Source organism: Indicator indicator, chromosome 28 (assembly GCF_027791375.1).
Source record: "Indicator indicator isolate 239-I01 chromosome 28, UM_Iind_1.1, whole genome shotgun sequence".
NCBI lineage: Eukaryota > Metazoa > Chordata > Aves > Piciformes > Indicatoridae > Indicator > Indicator indicator.
The window spans coordinates 12016275-12034932 of record NC_072037.1 but is presented as its reverse complement, the minus strand read 5'-3'; the positions used below and the strand labels follow the sequence as shown (position 1 = coordinate 12034932).

General features: G+C 54.1%; 1 protein-coding gene across 1 annotated transcript in view; it reads left to right on the top strand.

The window, feature by feature from the left end:
* The window catches only part of NTNG2 (netrin G2), a 45351-nt gene that overhangs the window by 15325 nt on the left and 11368 nt on the right, over nt 1-18658 (top strand). Inside the window, exons 2-4 of the mRNA XM_054393442.1 lie at nt 1095-1738; nt 13607-13779; nt 16395-16421. Of these exons, the coding sequence (XP_054249417.1) occupies nt 1095-1738; nt 13607-13779; nt 16395-16421 (844 nt within the window). The remainder of the gene's footprint in view (nt 1-1094; nt 1739-13606; nt 13780-16394; nt 16422-18658) is intronic.

Sequence of the window (18658 nt, the reverse complement as noted above, 5' to 3'; positions counted from 1 at the left end):
CAAAATGGGATTGGCTGCACCTTCTCTGCCATTGCCCAGGCCCATGGAGTGGGCATCCTGTCCTGGATGGGGTGAGCCTATCCCCTGCCAGCTCAACCTCAGTCCAGTTTGGGTCATTTGAGCTGAGAAGCCAGCAATGGTCTCTGGGGACAGCAGAGACACCAGGGACACAAATCTCTGCTCTCTCTGCTATCACCCAGTCCTATCCCAGCCAGGAGATGGGAAATATGGTTTCCCTCCCCAGCCATGCTCAGAGGCACCAGGGGTGGGTGGTGTTCCCCCAGCTTGTTCAGCATCAGGATCCTCAGGAGGCCTGGATGTGCTCTGGGGCTTGGAGCTGCTCACAGCTCTCCATAAGCTTTGTAACTTGGCCAAGCTGAAGTGAAGCTCCTCTGAGACCTTCTCAGGGAAAGAGCTTTCTATGAAAACTGCCCCAGTGCCCAGCTGAGAAGGCCTTTCCCCAAGGGCCTCTCAAAGGAAGCAGCTCAGCAGTGCTCATGGCAAAGGCAAAGCCAAAGTCACAACTCTTGGTCTTCAGCTCATGTTCAGAAACAACAGCAGCCAGAGCCAGACCCCCAGCACAGAACAGCACAGCCCAGCACAGCACTCCAGCTAACATCTGACACAGACAGCTGAAAACCAGGGTCCCAAATAGTGTGAGCTCTGCCAGGCACTCGTGATGCCCATGCAATGCCCATGAGGTGCTCACACCATGCTCACACAATGCCCACACCATGTCAATGCAATGCCCACACCATGTAAATGCAAGGCCCACATCATGCCCATACAATGCCCATGAGGTACCCACACCACACCCACACAATGCCCATGAGATGCCCATGCCATGCCCACACCATGTAAACGCAATGCCCACATCATGCCCACGCAATGTCCATGAGATACCCACACCATGCCCACAGAATGCCCATAAGATGACCACACCATGCCCACACCACGTAAATGCAATGCCCACATCATGCCCATGCAATTTCCATGAGATACCCACACCACACCCACGCAATGCCCATGAGATGCCCACACCATGTCAAAGCGATGCCCACGCCGTGCCCAGGTGACACTGGCTGTCGTTGCAGGAGAACCCCTACCTGTGCAGTGACGAGTGCGACGCCTCCAACCCGGACCTGGCTCACCCGCCCAGGCTGATGTTCGACAGCGAGGCCGAAGGGCTGGCCACCTACTGGCAGAGCGTGACCTGGCGCCGCTACCCGGAGCCGCTGCTGGCCAACATCACCCTGTCCTGGAACAAGAGCATCGAGCTGACGGACGACATCGTTATCACCTTCGAGTACGGCCGCCCCACCGCCATGATGCTGGAGAAGTCTCTGGACAACGGCAGGACTTGGCACCCCTACCAGTACTACGCCGACGACTGCATGGAGGCCTTCGGCATGCCGGCGCGCAGGGTCCGCGACCTCTCCGCCAGCAGCGCCAACAGGGTGCTGTGCACCGAGGAGTTCTCGCGCTGGGCGGGCTCCAAGAAGGAGAAGAACGTCCACTTCCAGGTGCGCGACCGCTTCGCCATCTTCGCCGGCCCCGACCTCAAGAACATGGACAACCTCTACACCCGGCTGGAGAGCGCCAAGGGCCTGAAGGACTTCTTCACCGTCACCGACCTGCGGATGAGGCTGCTGAGGCCGGCCCTGGGGGGCACCTACGTGCAGAGGGAGAACTTGTACAAGTACTTCTACGCCGTCTCCAACATCGAGGTCACCGGCAGGTAAAGGGCTGCTGTGGTGCTGTGGGTGCCTTCTGGGGGGGCTGAGAGTCAGAGAGTCAAAAGAGTCAGAGAATCATAAGAGTCAGAGAATCAGAGAGACATAGAATCATAGTTAGCGAATCAGAGAGTCATGGAATCATAGAATCATGGAATCATAGAGTCATGGAATCACAGAGTCATGGAATCATAGAGTCATGAGTCATAGAATCATAGATCATAGAGTCATGGAATCATGGAGTCATAGAAACATAAAATCATAGAATCACAGACCATAGAATCATAGCTCATAGAAACATAAACTCATAGAATCATAGATCATAGAATCATAGAGTCATAGAAACACAAACTCATAGAATCATAGACCATAGAATCACAGAGTCATAGAATCATAGATCATAGAATCATGGAATCATAGAAACATAAAATCATAGAATCATAGACCATAGAATCATAGATCATAGAGTCACAGAATCATAGACTCAGAGAAACAACATCATAGAATCATAGATCAGAGATCAGAGAATCAAAGCATCATCTGCACTCAGTCCTGCAGATCCCAGCAGACAAAGCTTGGGGTGAGGCCAAACCCCCCCATGCCCCTACCCTAACAGGTCTGGGGCAGGGGAAGGCAGACGGGTTTCTTTTTTTTCATTTCTCTCTAGGGTGCCCTGCATGGCAGCAGCAGAAAGAGCCAAGTAAGGTGGAAAGATGCCCAGTGGCCAATTTCCCACCCAGCTCGTGGGTTCTGGGTGAGAGGGGACAAGTCTGCCCAGCACCCCCTCCCCTCCCCTGTGCTCACAGGAATCTCCACAGTGACAGAGGAGCCGTTTGTGTGGCTTCCAAAGCTGGTTGCTTCTGAGGCTTGCGAGCAAAAATGTTCTGCAGGTGCCACCAAGGCTGCCTTTGAACAGGCTCCAAGGGGAAGGAAGCTGCAGTGAGGGGTGGGGGGCCCTTTCCTCCCTGGGAAGGGGGGCAAGCAGGAGGCAGCGGTGAGGGCAGCAGCACAGGCTTTGGCTTTGGCTTTGGCTTTTTTCATGGTGTCTGGGATGAGAATCCCTGGCTCTCAGCTGGGCTGGCAGCGTCTCAGGGTGCCCATCATTGGGATGGCTCAAGGAGGAGCCCCAGGGAGCTCAGGCACACAGGCAGAGCTGCAGCTCTGTGTCCACCTGCAAGTGCCCAGGGGTTGGGGCAATGTGCTTCTGGATCAGTACCATGGAATCTTAGAATGGTTTGGGTTGGAAGGGACCTCATACATCACCATCAGTGTGTGGCATTGCCTGTGCCCCTGTAGGGCAGCAGGATTTTGGCAGGCAGCTGGCAGTGCCCGCAGGGTGATAGGACACATGGCAGCTCATTTCCAGTTGATACTCACAGTCAGTGATGCTTTGCCCTCAGAGCACACCATGAGCTTGGGTGGTTTCCCATGCTGCAGCCTTAGCTGGTGGCTTCAAGGAGGTTTCTGTGATCCCCTTGGTCTCTGTGCTGCTGGGGCCCCATCCAAGCACCCCCCATCCTTCATCCCTCTGCTTCCCACAAGGAAAACTTCCTCACCACGACCAACCAGAGCTTTAGGGAGAAGCAAAAACAGCATGGGGAGAAGGGGAAGGAGTTGGCTGCCTTCCCTCCTCTCACAGGCCAGATGAGCCAGGGCAGTGCAGGAGGCTGCCAGGCTCTCCAGAGGGTCTGGTGAAGCCTGAGGGTCACTGCTCCCTCCCTGGCTGTTGTTGCAATGGGCTGGTCCTTCAAGCTTTCCTTTGCCTGCTCCATCTCCATCTCCTCATCCCACAGCCCAGGTCCTTTTCTCCCTTCAGAACTGAGTTTATTTTCACTCTTTCTTCTGGGCGTCTTTTTTCTCTTCATTGTGTTGTGTTCGTTGGCTTTTTTTTTTTCTCCTTCTTCTTCCATCCTGTCCCTATTGATCTGCAGAGTAACTGGAGATGCTGAGGAGTCAGGACAGGAATAGAGAGAGGAGTGAGCCCTCGCTCTGTGTGCTGTGTGTGTGCCAGGCAGGCTGGGGAAAGGCTTTTCCCCGCAGCCCTCCATTTGCCGCTCGGTTTTTCTCCTCGGCACAGCAGTGAGCTTGGCCATCCCCTCAGCAATGGGTGAATGAGCTTCTCCTGGCTGCTGGGGCTGGCACTCAGCAGGCTGCAAGCTGCCACTTCTCTTTCCATTACACACCCCAGTCCCTTTGGAGTAATTTCCTCCCCCTCCTACCGTCGCTCAGCGAGCTGCGCTCCATCACGGAGACATTAATGAGAGGTAATTGGAGTTAATGTGCCGTGGCCAGGACATGTGGATCCAGTTAGGAGAAATCAGATCGAGCAGAAGTCAATCAATTTTAGGCTGATTATGAAGATTTCTCTCCTTTGCTCTCCCCTGCCCCCAGTACACACTCACTCAGTCTGTCTGTCCTGCTGGAGGGAGGCAGGAGGAGGGAGCGTTGCTCAGCAGCAGCAGCAGTGCCTCGTCTCGGGCTTTGCTCAGGACAAAGAGGCACCAACAGGATGAGGTTTCCAGTTTTGGGATGGCAATGAAGCTGGTGAAGGGTCTGGAGGACAGGTCTTAGGAGAAGTGGCTGAGGGAGCTGGGGTTGTTCAGGCTGGAGAAGAGGAGGCTGAGAGGAGACCTCATTGCTCTCTACAACTCTCTGAAAGGAAGGTGGAGTGAGGTGGGGTTGGTCTCTTCTCCCTAGGATCTGGTGATAAAAGGAGAGGCAATGGCCTGAAATTGTGCCAGCAGAGGTTAAGGTTGGAGATGAGAACTTTCTTTGCTTCAAGAGTGGTCAGGGATTGGAACAGACTGCTCGGGGAGATGGTGGAGTCCTCATCCCTGGAGGTCTTCAAGAAACGTCTGGACGTGGCACTTGGGGCCATGATGGTGTTAGGCTCTCAGACTGGATGATCTTAGAGGGCTTTTCCAACCAAACAATTCTATGATTCTATGATTTCCTCTCCTCTCTTCACCTGGTGCCTTTCAGGGGCTTTCCTTGGCTTCCCTTCTGCTCACACAAAAGAACTGAAGGGGGAAGTCCTCAGCACGCCTCTGCTTTCGCCTTGTGTGGTTCTTGGTGCTGTCCATGGATGCTTTCCAGGAGGCTTTGCCTTCTGCATGACTTAGAGCAGAGAATTTGTGATAGCAGAGCAGAATTCATTTACTCAGCCCCTATCCCAGCACCAGAGCCAGGATCAGGCACTGGAGACCTGAAAGATCAAGGCCATCCCCTAAAGCACCAATAACTCCACCTGGTCAATCATCAGTGGAACTCAATGCAAGGGATTCGTTTTTCTGCCTTCAGATGAAGCAAATCTTTAGATGAAGCAATTCCTTGCCAGCTTGGTGGCTGCCTCCTTCTTCTGTCCTCCAGGCCAGAGCAATACCAGCAGCTCTGGTTGCAGCCCAGCCTGAACTGGAAGTGCCAGCACAAAGTGCATCCTGGCTGCCTTCAGGCTGCTTCACCCCTCTTGGACATTCCTCCTTCTGACTCAGCTTGATGAAGCTGTTGGAGAGCCTCCAACTGTAGATGTTTGCAGTCTTGACTTCTCTGACAAAGCTGTCTCTAGAAGGCAGGGAAGAGGAATGTTTGCTCCATGAAGCCTCTGGTTGAGGTTCTTAGATTTGGTGTCGTGATCAGTGCTCCCATCAAGTGCCTTTCCCTGAGGAGCAGAGTGGGATCTGCTGGCTGTTGGAGGGGAACCTGGGATAAGTGATCTGTGAGAGCCTTCCCCACCTCCAAACCAGCCACAGGCTCACCCAAACAGCCCCCCCTAAGAACTAGCCCAAGCCCCCTGCATCCCACAGGCAGCTTCTGCCTCTGCTCAGCAGCTTTGAGAAGCCCACAAAAAAACAAAAAACAAAAGAGGCAGGATGAGCACTGCCTGTGCCTTCTCCTGCAGCTCCTGGCAGCCAGACTTTGGGTCCCAGGAGGTAACAGCATCCTCGTGTCAAGGTCGGCCAAGTCTGCGCCAACGCTGCGCTGCCTTCCTCAGCCTGTCCTCACCTCTGTGCTGGGCAGCCCCTGAGAAGCTAGAAGGCTGAATTTCCCTGGCTTTCCTCCAGGCTGGAATTAGCTTGAGTTCAGGCAAGGAAAAAAAAAAACCAAAAACTCTTGCTCTTGGTCAGAGAGTTAAATTAACCCCCCCCCAGAAACTGCTTGCTTGGCTTTGCTTGAGCCTCCGCAAGCTTTTTGGATGTCTCTCATCTGAGGAAAGGCTGAGCTGGGGGTGTTTAGGTGGAGAAGAGGAGGCTGAGGGGGGTCTTACTACAAATATCTAAGGAATGGGTGTCAGGAAGATGGGGCCAGACTCTCCCCAGTGGTCCCCCAGTGACAGGACAAGAGCTAAGGAGCATCAGCTTGGGCACAGGAAGTTCCATCTAAAGATGAGGAGGAACTTCTTTACTTTGAGGGTGGTAGAGCACTGGAGTAGGCTGCCCAGAGAAGTGGTGGAGTCTCCTTCTCTGGAGACTTTTAAGGCCCACCTGGATGTGTTCATTCATCCTCCTTCCCATCTGTCAGACTTCTTCCTCCTTCCTACCCCAACTCTCTCTCTGTTGCTTCCTCCTTCCCCCATCAAGATCAAGGCAGATCTCCAAAGCCCTCTCCTCTTGCTGGTCCTACCTCTGCCATCACTGCTCCTTGGAGACCTTCAAAACCTACCTGGACATTGTGACCCTGGACAACCTGCTTTAGGTGACCCTGCTTTAGCAGGGGGCTTGTACTCAATGATCTCCAGAGGTCCCTTCAACCCTTCCCACTCTGTGAGTCACTCCCACTGCAGCAAGATGGAGGAGGAACGATGCTGGGTGGGAGGGAGTCAGCAAGAAACCCTGAGAGCTCCTCCTTCCCTCAGCCACTTGTGACACTTTGTCAATAGCTGGAGACGGATGCCCCAGGTCCTATTACCTGCTCCTGGCTTTGCTTTCTGGAGGTTTTCCTTTCCCCTCCGATTCTGTTGCTGAGCTGCGTCCGGCCCTGAGCGGATAATAGAATTTCATCGATAGCCTGAGCAGGTGATGTATGTTAAAGCACTTAATATAAAGAGACTTCTACAGCAGCCCAAATTCAATTTGGCCAATGAACTCAATTGCAGGCATTATTGCATTCCAGGAGCAAGACCAAGAGCATTTATACACATTATTACTCTGCAAATATTGATGCTCACCTGCCTGGGTGATGTCCTCTTCACCCTTCCTCCCTTCTGCTGTCTGACCCCCTAATGGGGAGCTTTGGGTTTGGGTTTGCTCTTTAAGACAGCTCTGAATGTAAATAGCTTTCCACCAGGCAGCAGGATCCTGACAGCTGGGGAGTGTCAACTGATGTCAAATAAATAGCCTCTGGAATGGGAGCAGCCAGCCAGCCCAGTGCCCTCTGCTTCAGCATCCTGGGAACTGGCTCCTCTCTTTGCAACCCAAACCTCAGAGGGCAATGAGGATGGTTCCTCCCTGCCAGAACTCATCCATCCCTACCACAGAACCAGCAGTGAAAACCTGCAAGGTTCTAAAGACCTGGAGATGTGGTGCTGAGGGCTACGGTTTAGTGGTGACCTTGCAGTGCTGGGTGAATGGTTGGACTGGATGCTTTCAAAGGTCTTTTCCAACTAAAATGAATCCCCTGGCCCGGATCAGCAATGGTGTGGCCAGCAGGAGTAGGGAAGTGATTGTACTGGGAACTGGTGAGGCCACATCTTGAAAACAGGGTTCAGGTTTGGGCCCCTCACTCCAAGAAGGAAGCTCAGGGGCTGGAGAGTGTCCAGAGTAGGGAAACAAAGCTGGGAAAGGGTCTGGGGAACAGGGCTGGTGAGGAGCAGCTGAGGGAACTGGGGATGTGTAGTCTGGAGATGAGGAGGCTGAGGAGAGACCTCATTGCCCTTTACAGCTCCCTGAGAAGAGGTTGGAGTGAGGTGGGGTTGGTCTCTTCTCCCTAGTATCAGATGATAGAAGGAGAGAAAATGGCCTGAAACTGTGCCAGGGGAGGGTTAGGTTGGAGAATAGGAAAAAAATTCTTTGCTGCAGGAGTGGTCAGGGATTGGAACAGGCTGCCACATAGGTGGTGGAGTCCCCATCCCTGGAGGTGTTCAAGAAACCTGGGGCCATGGCACTTGGGGCCAGGGTTTAGTGGCCATGGTGGTGGTGGGTTGCTGGTTCAACTCTTAGAGGTCTTTTCCAACCAAAACAATTCTCTAATTCTCTCATTCTATGAAATCCCCACTCACAACAGGTCCCTCTGACCTAACTCAGGGATTTTTCCCCATTTTTTCAGCTCTGCCAAGAGCAGCCAAACCCCAAAGCCTCCCTCCCTGGTTCAAGCAGAAAGAAGCAGGGAGCTAAAATGCTTTTCCCTTCTCCTTCATCCCCTGCACCACAGGTTCAGCTATGCTCCACCATCCTTACTCCTGGGATGAATGAATTGCCATCCCCTCCTTCATCCCTGCTCTGGTCACTGGCAGCAGCAAAACCTCTGCCAGAGTGATCTCCCAGCAAGGCAACTCCTAATATAACTCCTCTCCACGAGAGGATGGGGCTTGCTCTGTGGCCCAGCTATTTTTACCTGCTTCCCTGTGCACAGATGGGCCAGAAACAATCCAAGCTCAGCACCCCTCCTGCTTTGTCCAAAAGATTTGCTCCCTGCTTTTGCTGAGCTGCCAAAACAGTTGCAAAGGAGCAGGTAAAACGTGGGGAAGTCACGGCCAGGCAGCTGCCAGCAAGGGCTGGAGATGACAATAGAGAGCTGGAGAAGAGTTATTCACGTTTCCCTGAGAGCTGAGATCAGTTGAAACCTCCTTTTCCTCGGGGAGGGAGAGGAAAGAGCTCCCTTCAAACACATGGTCCCAGGAGACTCATTAAAGGCTCATCAATTACACTGAGAGCAAACAATTCAGGGGAAGCTATCAGAAGGCTTCCTTTGCAGGGCAATCATTAGCAGCTCACTGCTGCCTCTGCCCAACATCAGCTCCTGAGAGCAGGAAGGGAGTGGCAAGGGGGCAAAGTCAAGCTGATATGGGGGGAAAGTAGGAGAGTGGTGGCCCAGGAGCCAGCAGGAGGGGACCAGGTCTCCACAGCATCCTGGAGACATGCAGCTGTGCAGTAGCATCCCCATGGTGAGCATGAGAGCGCTGCTTAGACTGGAAGGAGATTGGAAAGGAGAAGGTGGCTCACTGATGGCTGCCCCATGTCCTCCCCCAGGCTTGTTTAAGAGCTGGGTCAAGGCAGGACTGGTCCATGGTGGGAACTGGGCACAGGGATGGAGCAGCTCTCCAGGTCTCCACCCAGCAAGTGGTTCCTCCAGCCCTACCCAGCACTGCACTAGGGTCATGGCATCAGGCCTGAGTTGGGGGTCCAGCACCCAAAGGCTGGCTCAGCACCAGCAGGATGAGGAAATGCTCTTTGTCTTTCTCTGCTTCTGCAAGTGGGGTGGTGAAGAACAAGAGGTGGGAGACCACACAGGAATCCTTGGCAGAAAAGCAGAGAGTTGGGGGTGGCTTTTTCAAATGACTTCAGATATCATCATCAATGGAAGTTGAAGGACAGGGGCTGCTCTCCCACTCCCACCACAGTTCCTGCAGCTTTGTAGCACTCACTTCCAATTCCATCCCATCCCTAAGCTTGGGGATGGGCATCTCCTTCCCTCACACACAGGCTTGGCACCAGACACCTCCCCAGCCGCTCGCTGCTCTGACCTCCAGGATGCTGACTTGGAGGAACACCAGGATGGCAAACTGCTCTTTGTGGCTGTAAAAAGAAGCATAAAGAGAAGGACACTTTGCTGGAAATTTTCCTTGGCATTCCAAGCTCTGTGGTGTTCCCTGGTGCAGGTGTTGGCAGCACAAACCATGCTGCAGCACTTGAGGGTAGGCAGTAGCCCAACACAACCTGCACTGAAATTAGCTCTGAAAGAAGCCCCTGGGGCAAAGGGTCACACTTTGGGCCACACACTGCTGCAGCCACTCTTGCTGAGAACAGTGTGAGACCTTTTCTATCAGTGCAAAACACAGCTGGGTGACCTTCCAACAGCCCAGAGCAGGACTTGACTGTCCCCAGCCCATGGAGGGTCCTGTAGCTGCTCTGCTGTGGGCTGTGCCTCACCATGGCTTCATCCTAGGTGGGCTCCGAAGGCTCCCTGAGAAACAGCTCTGTCACCAGCAGCCTTGACCCAGGAGCTAGGGAGAAGAAACACTCCCAGTTCTTCAGAGCTCCTCCAGAGCCAAAGAGACCATATTGCAACCAGCACTTTGCTGGAGCAGCCCTGAGACTGGAGCAGGGCCATGGCTGCCTTAAGGCTGCAGGCATGGCGCAGGTGGCTGTCCCACTGCTGCTCTGTAAGCCTCCTTGCTAAGCAGCTCCTAACCTTTCCCTTCGTCCTCTCCCTCCTGCCGTGGCTGGCCGCCCGAGGAAGATGAGCAGAGGCAACAGGACCAGCAGCTCCCACCCAGGGGACTGGGCTAATGTCATTTGCTCCATCTCCACCAGCTGGATCTTGGCTGGGGAAGGAGGCTGTGCACAGACAGACAGGGAGTAAATGTCCTTGGGCTGCAGACCCAGAGGAGGAAGAAGAGGAGGGAGAAGAAAAGAAAAGAAAAATGGGAAGGGGGCAGGGAATAGGGGAAAAAAAGGAGGGGAAAAAAAGGGGGGGGGGGGGGAGGGGAGAGAGAAAGGAAAAATAAAAAGAGGAGGGAAAAAAGAGAGGAAGAAGAGGAAGATAAAAGGAAGGGGAAGATTAATAGGAAAAGAGAGAGCAAAAAAGAAGAGCAAGGGGAAATAGAAGAAAAGGAGAAGGAAAAGGGAGAAATGGAAGAAAAGGAGGAGGAAGAGAAGCCTGAAGAAGGGTTTAAAGCAGAGCTGTAAGCAGTGTGGGGGGTGGTCTGGATGTAAAAACCTTCCCAGAGAACTGGCAGGGGGGGGCTGGCTGTTGGCTATTAAATAATGCAGCCTGATTGATTGGGCTGGGGATGCTGTGCCCAGGGTCAGCCTGCTGGGGTTATGCTTCTCTGCTTGGATTGATGATCCTCAAAGGTCAGATCCAGAAAGCAATTCCCTGCTGAAATTGATCCTTTGGAGAATGAAACTTTTGCACAGTGGCAAAGGGCTGAGCAGTGAGGAACAGAAGTGACCCAGGCTTGGGCAGGGGAGTCACAGATTGCATTGGGTTGGAAGGGATCCTCCAAGGTCATCTTATCCAACCCCCCTGCAGTCAGCAGGGACATCTCCAACTAGATCAGGTTGCTCAGGGCCACATCGAGTTTGACCTTGAATGTCTCCAGGGATGGGGCCTCAACCACATCTCTGGGCAAGCACTTCTAACACCAACCTATTCCAGTTCCATATTTCATGTCCCTGCTCCTCTGGGACTCTCCAGCTCCTCCTCTGCTGGGTTTTAAGAGCTGTGCTCTGGAGCTGGCTCCCACCCGAGGTAAGAAGAAGCAGAGCTGCAGCTCCTAGAAGCTGTTGCTCTTCTTCAGGCTGAGCCCCGAGTGGCAGCAGTGAGGCTTTGACCTGCTTTAACCCTCTTCTCTTGCCTGCTTTCCTCTGCCTGCTTGTTTTGAAGCGAGAGAAGGAGGCCAGGCCGTGTGGACACTGAATAATTCAGAGTCCAGCTCCGGCACCCTGCGGCTGGGCAGCACCTCTGCCAAAGGGCTCGGCCAAAATCCTTCCCCACCAGAGGCAGGGGGGCCATGGACTGGCTCAGCATCCCTGCTGTGGGGGGACCAGGCAGAGCTGCTCCTTCCCTGGGCACTGGGATCCAGGGCTGGGAGCTGTTGGTGCTGTCAGCCGTGACGCAGCACCTCCAGCTCCCGCTGACACAGGTTCAAGTGGAGCATGCTGAGTCTGTCTCCCTCTGCTCCACCGACCACAGTTTCCTCCTTCCTCCCTCCTGGAGACTGCAAAATTCCCTCCTCTGCTTGGGCAGAGCCAGGGCAGGGTTGGGAGGTGGGGAGAGGAACTGTTCATCAGCTTATGCTCAGCCTCCGAGCAGGGTTTGCTGGAATTAAGGGCAAGGAGGAGGAGGAGGAGGGGAGAAAAAAAAAAATCATAGGTGAGGTCAGCTCAGCCAGCCATGTGTGAGGAGCAGCACAGCAAAGGTGGCCTCAGCAGGTCAGGCAGGCAGCTGGGGAGCAACTCTGCAGGTCCCATGGGAAAAGTCCCCAGGAACTGACAGCACCAGCAGCTGGGAAGGACCCAGCTTGCAGTTCCCAGCCTGATTCAGGCTGTTTCTGCCAGTGCAGACAGAGCACAGGAAGCTGCAGGTCATGTTCCCTCTGCTCTGCAAGAGGTTTGTGTCCTTCAGCTCTGCCTCTCTCATGCAATCAGCCCTGGGAGGGCCACAAAGATGATCAGAAGTCTGGAGCACACCTCTGGTAAGGACAGGCTGAGGGAAGAGGTTGTTCAGCCTGGAGAAGAGAAGGCTCTGGGGAGACATCAGAGCAGCCTTCTGGGATGTGAAAAGGACTACAGGAGAGCTGTAAAGGGACTGTTTGTAAGAGCCTGTGGGGATAGGACAAGGTGCAGTGGTTTGAAACTAGAGCAGGGTAGATTTAGATTGGACATTAGGGAGAAGTTCTTTGCTAGGAGGGTAGAGAGACACTGGAACAGGTTGCCCAGAGGACTTGTGGACATCTCATACCTGGAAGAGTCCAAGACTAGGCTGGATGAGGCCTTGAGCAACCTGAGCTAGTGGGAGGTGTCCCTGCCCATGGCAGGGGGTTGGAACTGGATGGTCTTCAAGGTTCCTTCCATCCCAACCCACTCTATGATTCTGTAGAACTACTGAGTGCTGCCTGGCCAGAACCTGCTCCCAGAGGGCACAGCCATCACTGGGTCCTAATGGTTCTGCTGCTGAGAGTAGAAATAATGACAGAGAGCAGTGAAAGCACAATGAGCTGTGCTCAGGATCTCCTGTCTGGAATGAAAGGAGAGGGTTTGGTCCCCAAAGTCTCTGCCTGATGGCCCAAGAGTCACCAGAGCCAGGTGTGAGTGATGGGCTCAGGCTCTGTGCTCCGCACCAGCCCCCTCCAGAGCCTGAGCAAGAGGAATTCTTGTGCACAGAGCTAATTATTCCCTGTGTGCTGCACTGCAGCTCATTAAAAGTTTGTTAATGTTTGCAGACTGCTGAGTCATGCTTTTTGCTGTTGCCTCCTCTGCTGAGGTGGGGATGCAAAAGGCAACTCCTGCTGGTGGCTTGCTCCCTGGCTCACTGTGGTGGCAGCAGGCTGGGGCTGTGCGTGGGGAAAAGGCTTTGTGCTGAGCAGCTTCACACTGGGGGAGGAAACTCTCTTGACTTTAGCTCTGTGTATGTGTGTGGGGGGGGTCAAGTGGCTGAGTCCTACCACTGTCAGCCATGCTCCTCCTCCTAGAGCCTGGGACTGTCCTCTGTGCCACCAGGGAAGTGCCTCCATCTGAGCTGTCACTCAGGTTCCTGAAAGAAAAAAAAAAAAAAGAAGCTGTGAGGGATCCTTCCTGGAGCCTCAGCTGGAGATGTGGAATTAGCACTAAAGGGGTTGTGCCCCTGCAGTCAGCTGGTGGGAGGAAAGTAGCTCTCATCTTGGAGCAGAGACTGGAGATCCACCTTGGGTGAGGATGAGGGCATCATGTCCCCTCCCTGGAGGTGTCCAAGGCCAGGCTGGACACTAATGGAAGGTGTCCCTGCCCATGGCAGAGGGGTTGGAACTAGATGATCTTTAAAGGCCCTTCCAACCCAACCCATGCTATGATCACAACCCCAACCCCTGCAGAAACCTGGGGGAAACAGCTGAGTGGGTGGAGAACGAGGATCAGGAAAGGGGGAACCCAGACAGCTTCACCTCACAGGGCCAGCACCTTGGGTGAGGAGGAGCAGCAGCAGTCCCTGAGAGCTCTTCTCCTGTCTTCCTCTTGCAGGTGTAAGTGCAACCTCCATGCCAACCTGTGCACCTTCAGAGAGGGCAGCCTGCAGTGTGAGTGTGAGCACAACACCACGGGGCAGGACTGTGGCAAGTGCAAGAAGAACTTTCGCTCCAGGTCCTGGCGAGCAGGCTCCTACCTGCCCCTCCCCAACGGCTCCCCCAATGCATGTAAGTAACCTGCAGCCAGCTGGCCCTGGCCCTGCTCCCATCCTGGGCTGCACAGCACCCAGGAAAGGGGCTGGACCTCAGCCTTCCTTCTCCACCTCAAACCAGGGCGGGATGCTCAGTGTTTGCAAGAGAATCACAGAATTGGTTCAGTTGGAAAAGCCCTTTGGGATCACCCAGTCCAGCCACCCCCTAACTCTACCAAGGCTGGTGTTTAGCCATGCCCTCAGCACCACATCTCTGCCTCTTTTAAACCCCTCCAGGGATGGAGACTCAACCACCTCCCTGAGCAGCCTGTGCCAGTCCTTGAGAACCCTTTCAGTCAAGAAGTTCCTTCTCATATCCAACCTAAAGTTCCCCTGGTGCAACTTGAAGCCATTTCCTATTGTCCCATCACTTCCTGCCTTGGAGAAGAGACCAACCCCACCTGCCTTCAGCCTCCTTTCAGGAGACTGTAGAGAGCCAGAAGCTCTCCCCTCAATTTCCTCATCTCCAGACTCCAGTTGCCTCAGCTGCTCCTCCCCAGCCCTCTTCTCCAGACCCTTTCCCAGCTTTGTTGCCCTTCTCTGGGCCTGATCCAGCTCCTCAATGACCTTCTTGGAGTGAGGAGCCCAAAACTGAACCCAGCATTCATGGTGTGGCCTTACCAGTGCTGAGTCCAGGGGGGCAATCCCTGCCCTGCTCCTGCTGGCCACACTATTGCTGATCCAGGCCAGGATGCTGTTGGCCTCGTTGGCCACCTGGGGACCCCCTGGCTCATCTTCAGCTGCTGCTGATCAGCACCATCAGATCTTTCTCTGCTGGGCATCTGTCCAGTCACTGTGCCCCAAGCCTGGGACATTCATGGTGGTGTTGTAGCTATGTTTTGGTACACAGAGCCATGAGAAAGGATTTGGGTGGGCTCAGAGCTGATTTGCTGCCTGCTGGCAGGTGAGTGATGAGTCCCAAGGATGGCCAGGACCAGGACGAACGACCTTGGGCCAAGACAGTTCCATAGCTTTGTGGCGGTGCAAGTGGCAGTCCTTGGAAGAAGACATCCTCCAGGCACAGCAGAGCAGTGGCTGGCAAGCAGGTGCAGGGCTCAGGGCTGGCACTGCTGAGCAGCAGGAGTGCAGGTTGCTTTCTGGATGGCTTTCCTGGACGCCGTTCTGGAGGCTCTGCCATCCATCTGCGCAGCTCCAGCCTCCTCCAATCGCCTGCTGCAGCGAGGCACTGGCAGCAGCTAAGGGGTGCAGGAGAGATGAAGGATGCTGCCCACCACCTCCCAGGCAGGGGGAACTGGGGCAGGAAACATCAGAGCTGGGCCAGGTCCTCCTGGCTTTGTGGCCAGTCCATGTTAGCAGCCTTGGTGAACGGGCAGAGAGCTACTCCAGCAGCAGCAGCTTTCAGCATCACCAAAGAGAATCCTTCCTCTCCCTCCCCATCCCCCACACAAATTTTTTGAAAGATTTATGTGCTTTAGGATGATCAAAGCTGAAAGTCAGTCTCAGAAGGCCGTGATGGGAATGTTTTGTGTGTGCCAGGGCTGGGAGAGGAGCAGGTTCTTTGAAAGGCAGGGAGGCTGTCAGCTCCCACCCAGCGGCTGCACTGCTTCAAAGGAGCCTGGGAGAGTTCCTGGTGCTGACAGGCACAGACATGCTGTTCTCTCCCTTCCCCTCCTCTCCAGTCCTTGTGTCTCTTCCTATTTCTCTTTCTCCTCTGCTCTTTCTTCTCCCATTCATCTTCCTTCCCATCTGCCAGTCTTCTTCCTCCTCCCAGCCCCAACTCTCTCTCTCTGTTGCTTCCTCCTTCCTCCACCAAGATTCCTCCACCAAGATCCTCTTCCCCTACAACAGAGGCAGTTCTCTGAAGCCCTCTCCTCTTGCTGGCCCTTCCTCTGCCATCACTGCTCCTTGGAGACCTTCAAAACCCACCTGGACATTGTGATCCTGGGCAACCTGCTCTAGGTGGCCCTGCTTTAGCAGAAGGTTGGACTCACTGATCTCCAGAGGTCTCTTCCAACCCCCAGCACTCTGTGGTCCTGTGCTTTCTGTTCATGCAAAGCTGACCATTTCCATGATCCATCCATTTGTTACTGCTGAGAGGACCTTGGCCATCAGCCTCCTGGGTGCTGAAAGCCAGAAGGTGGTCCTTGGATGGCCTTCCAGCTGGTGGGTTTGAAGCTGGTGGCTTTGCAGTGTCCTGCTGAGTGAGTGCTGCAGTGGGGACAACCCTTCCTGCCCACTGAGGACTTCTCCAGGGGCTACAAGCTGGTTCAGACCCTACACTGGGTGCTTAGCCCAGGGAACCTCAGCAGTCTGCACAGCTTTGCTGGGTTTTAAGAGCAGCTCAAGGAAATGGTTGACAGAACAACCCCTCAGCAAGGACCACATGGTTGTTCTTCCCCAGGTGAAAGGCTTGGGGTGCCTGGGCCCCAGACAGCACTGTCTGGCCAGCTCTGTGCTTTGGCAACAGCAGCTTTCGAGATGCTGCAGCAGGCTGAGACCCCTGCAGATGAATTGCTGCTTGGTCCCCACCTCGTGTGGCTCTTTGCTCTTCTGCTGCTTGTATCAGAGCTGGTGGTGTCCTGCTCCTGGTGACTTGGCTTCTCTTGTTTTGTTTTGTTTTTTTTTCCACAGGTGCAGCTGCAGGTTCAGCCTTTGGCAGTAAGTAAAAACCAAACTGAACTGTTGGGGCTTTCCCCCCCGCCTCGGTGCATGATCCTTGTGGATGTCACTAAGGCAGAGGAATGCTTCTTTTTCCTCCCCATTGTCATTTCCCAGGCCATAAGTCTTCCCTAATCATGTCTCATTTTCTGCCCTGTCAAAGAGTCTTACCTTTTCTTCCTGTGACTTCAGCAGCCTCATTTTGCCTCCTCCTCTGGCATGGTTTCCCCCCCATGAGGTTTCATTAGGATGGCAGCTGGAAAGGAAACAAAAAAAGCCTCTTCAAACCCACCAGCACTGGCTGTGAACCTCTACCCCCCAAACCCCCTTCCTCCCCCAGGCCTGCAGAATCCTGCTCTGAGCAGGAGCTGGGTTTGAATTATTTGGTGTAGCATCCAGCATGGGTCACCTTGGGCTATGGATAGAAGAAAGCAAAGGCCAAGCATGGAGAAGGTGCAGCAGACCTGCAGGCTGGTGTGGAGCCACACAAACTGATGGCTGGGAAGAGAGCAGAGCTCAGCAGGGATTTGCTCCTGCAAGGCTGATGCTGTGCTAGGACTCCTTATCTAACAAAGCTGGAGATAGTTGGATATCAAAGAGCTCTGAGTTTTGGGTAAGCAGAGGCTGGGGGTTGGATGTTAGGGCTTGGAATTCCCCTACAGAAGAAACAAACCTGTGAGCAGGGTGAGGAAGGAGTTCCTGGGTTTGCAGGCAAAGAACTGGAGGAGAAATGGAATCAGAACATGGCTTAGAGGTCGGAAGGGGCCTCAGGGAGCATCTGCTCCAACCTCCCTGCCATGGGTAGGGAAGCCTCTCAACTAGCTCAGGTTGCTCAAAGCCTCATCCAGCCTGGCCTTGAACACTGCCAGGGAGGGAGCAAATAGGATGGGAGAAATGCAATTAGGGGGCAAAAGGCACCTCAGTGAGAAGTGGAGGGTAGGGTTTGCGAGCTGGTGGAGCCCACTGGGATGGTAAGCAGAGAAATTTAGATAGTTAAACCTTTCAGCTAAAAACTAAACCCCCTCCCTTCAGTAATTTAGGATCAAAATTATGAAATGCTTTGCAAGTCCAACATATTCTTTGCTTTTCTGGTCAAAACCATCTTGATAACTCTTTTTTTTTTTTCTCCCCCTTGACAGAGCTCAGCATCCCCAAGGCTGCTTTTATGTTTATGTATGGAAACTCTTTCCCATCAAAATTTCCTGCTGGGGGGGGTGCTGGGAGCAATGTACAGGAGGTGTGGACAGGAGGGATTTGTGTCTGGGGCCAGTTAAGGAGAGATTATTTATCCTGCACAGGAGACTAGAAGTGACCTAAATTAAGTATTTAAACTAGCTCAGGGCTATTATGAAATTAAGCAGCATAATCTGCATGAAGCAGTGGGACAAACAAGGACAGGAGGGCAGCAGGTGTGACTTAAGGAGGAATTTGTGTTCCAGAGGTTGTGTTAGCTCAGGTTGTGGTGGTGACTGTACTGTGGTGGGGACTGTGCTGTGATGGGCACCACACCCAGCTCCAGGGAGCTTCCTGCCCTTCAGCCAGCACTTCGTGTGTCCTGCTGAGTACAGAAAGGGTGGGGGGGACACAGGCTGCCCAGGGAGGTTGTGGATGTCCCCTCCCTGCAGGTGTTCAAGGACAGCTTGGGTGAGGTTTTGAGCAACCTGGGCTCAAGAGGTGACCCTGCCCATGGCAGAGGGTTGGAACTGGATCATCCCTTCCAAGCCAGCCCCTTCTGTGACTCTATGGATGAAGGGGGTGGTGGCAAATGACAGAGGCCAGGGGGGTGGGGTGGGGCTGGTGGGGCTGGGTGGGGTTGGTGGTGCTGGGTGGGGCTGGTGGTGCTGGGTGGGGTGCTGCCTGTGGGGTGGCAGAAGGCACTGCTGATGTCTGCAGAGCTGGGGTAGGCAGGGCTGTGCCAGGGGGCATGTAGACATCAGGTGGTGCATATCCAGCTCCCAGCACCTTCACCCCCCCACACACACCTTTCCCCCCCATCTCTGCTTTCGTTTCCCCCTTCCACCTTAATTGGCAATTAATTTCTGAGGGAGCTGTAAGTCTTTAAGCCAATATCTGCCCCTGCAGAGTCAGCTGAACCAGCCCCCAGCCCTGCACACACACACACACACAGCGTCACGCAGCCAGCACAGCCCTAATCCCCTCCACTGCCCCACTTGTCACCAAGCCCAGAAATCGGTCACCAGTTCAGCCCCAGCCCCAGCAGCAGCCTCACTGCTGTG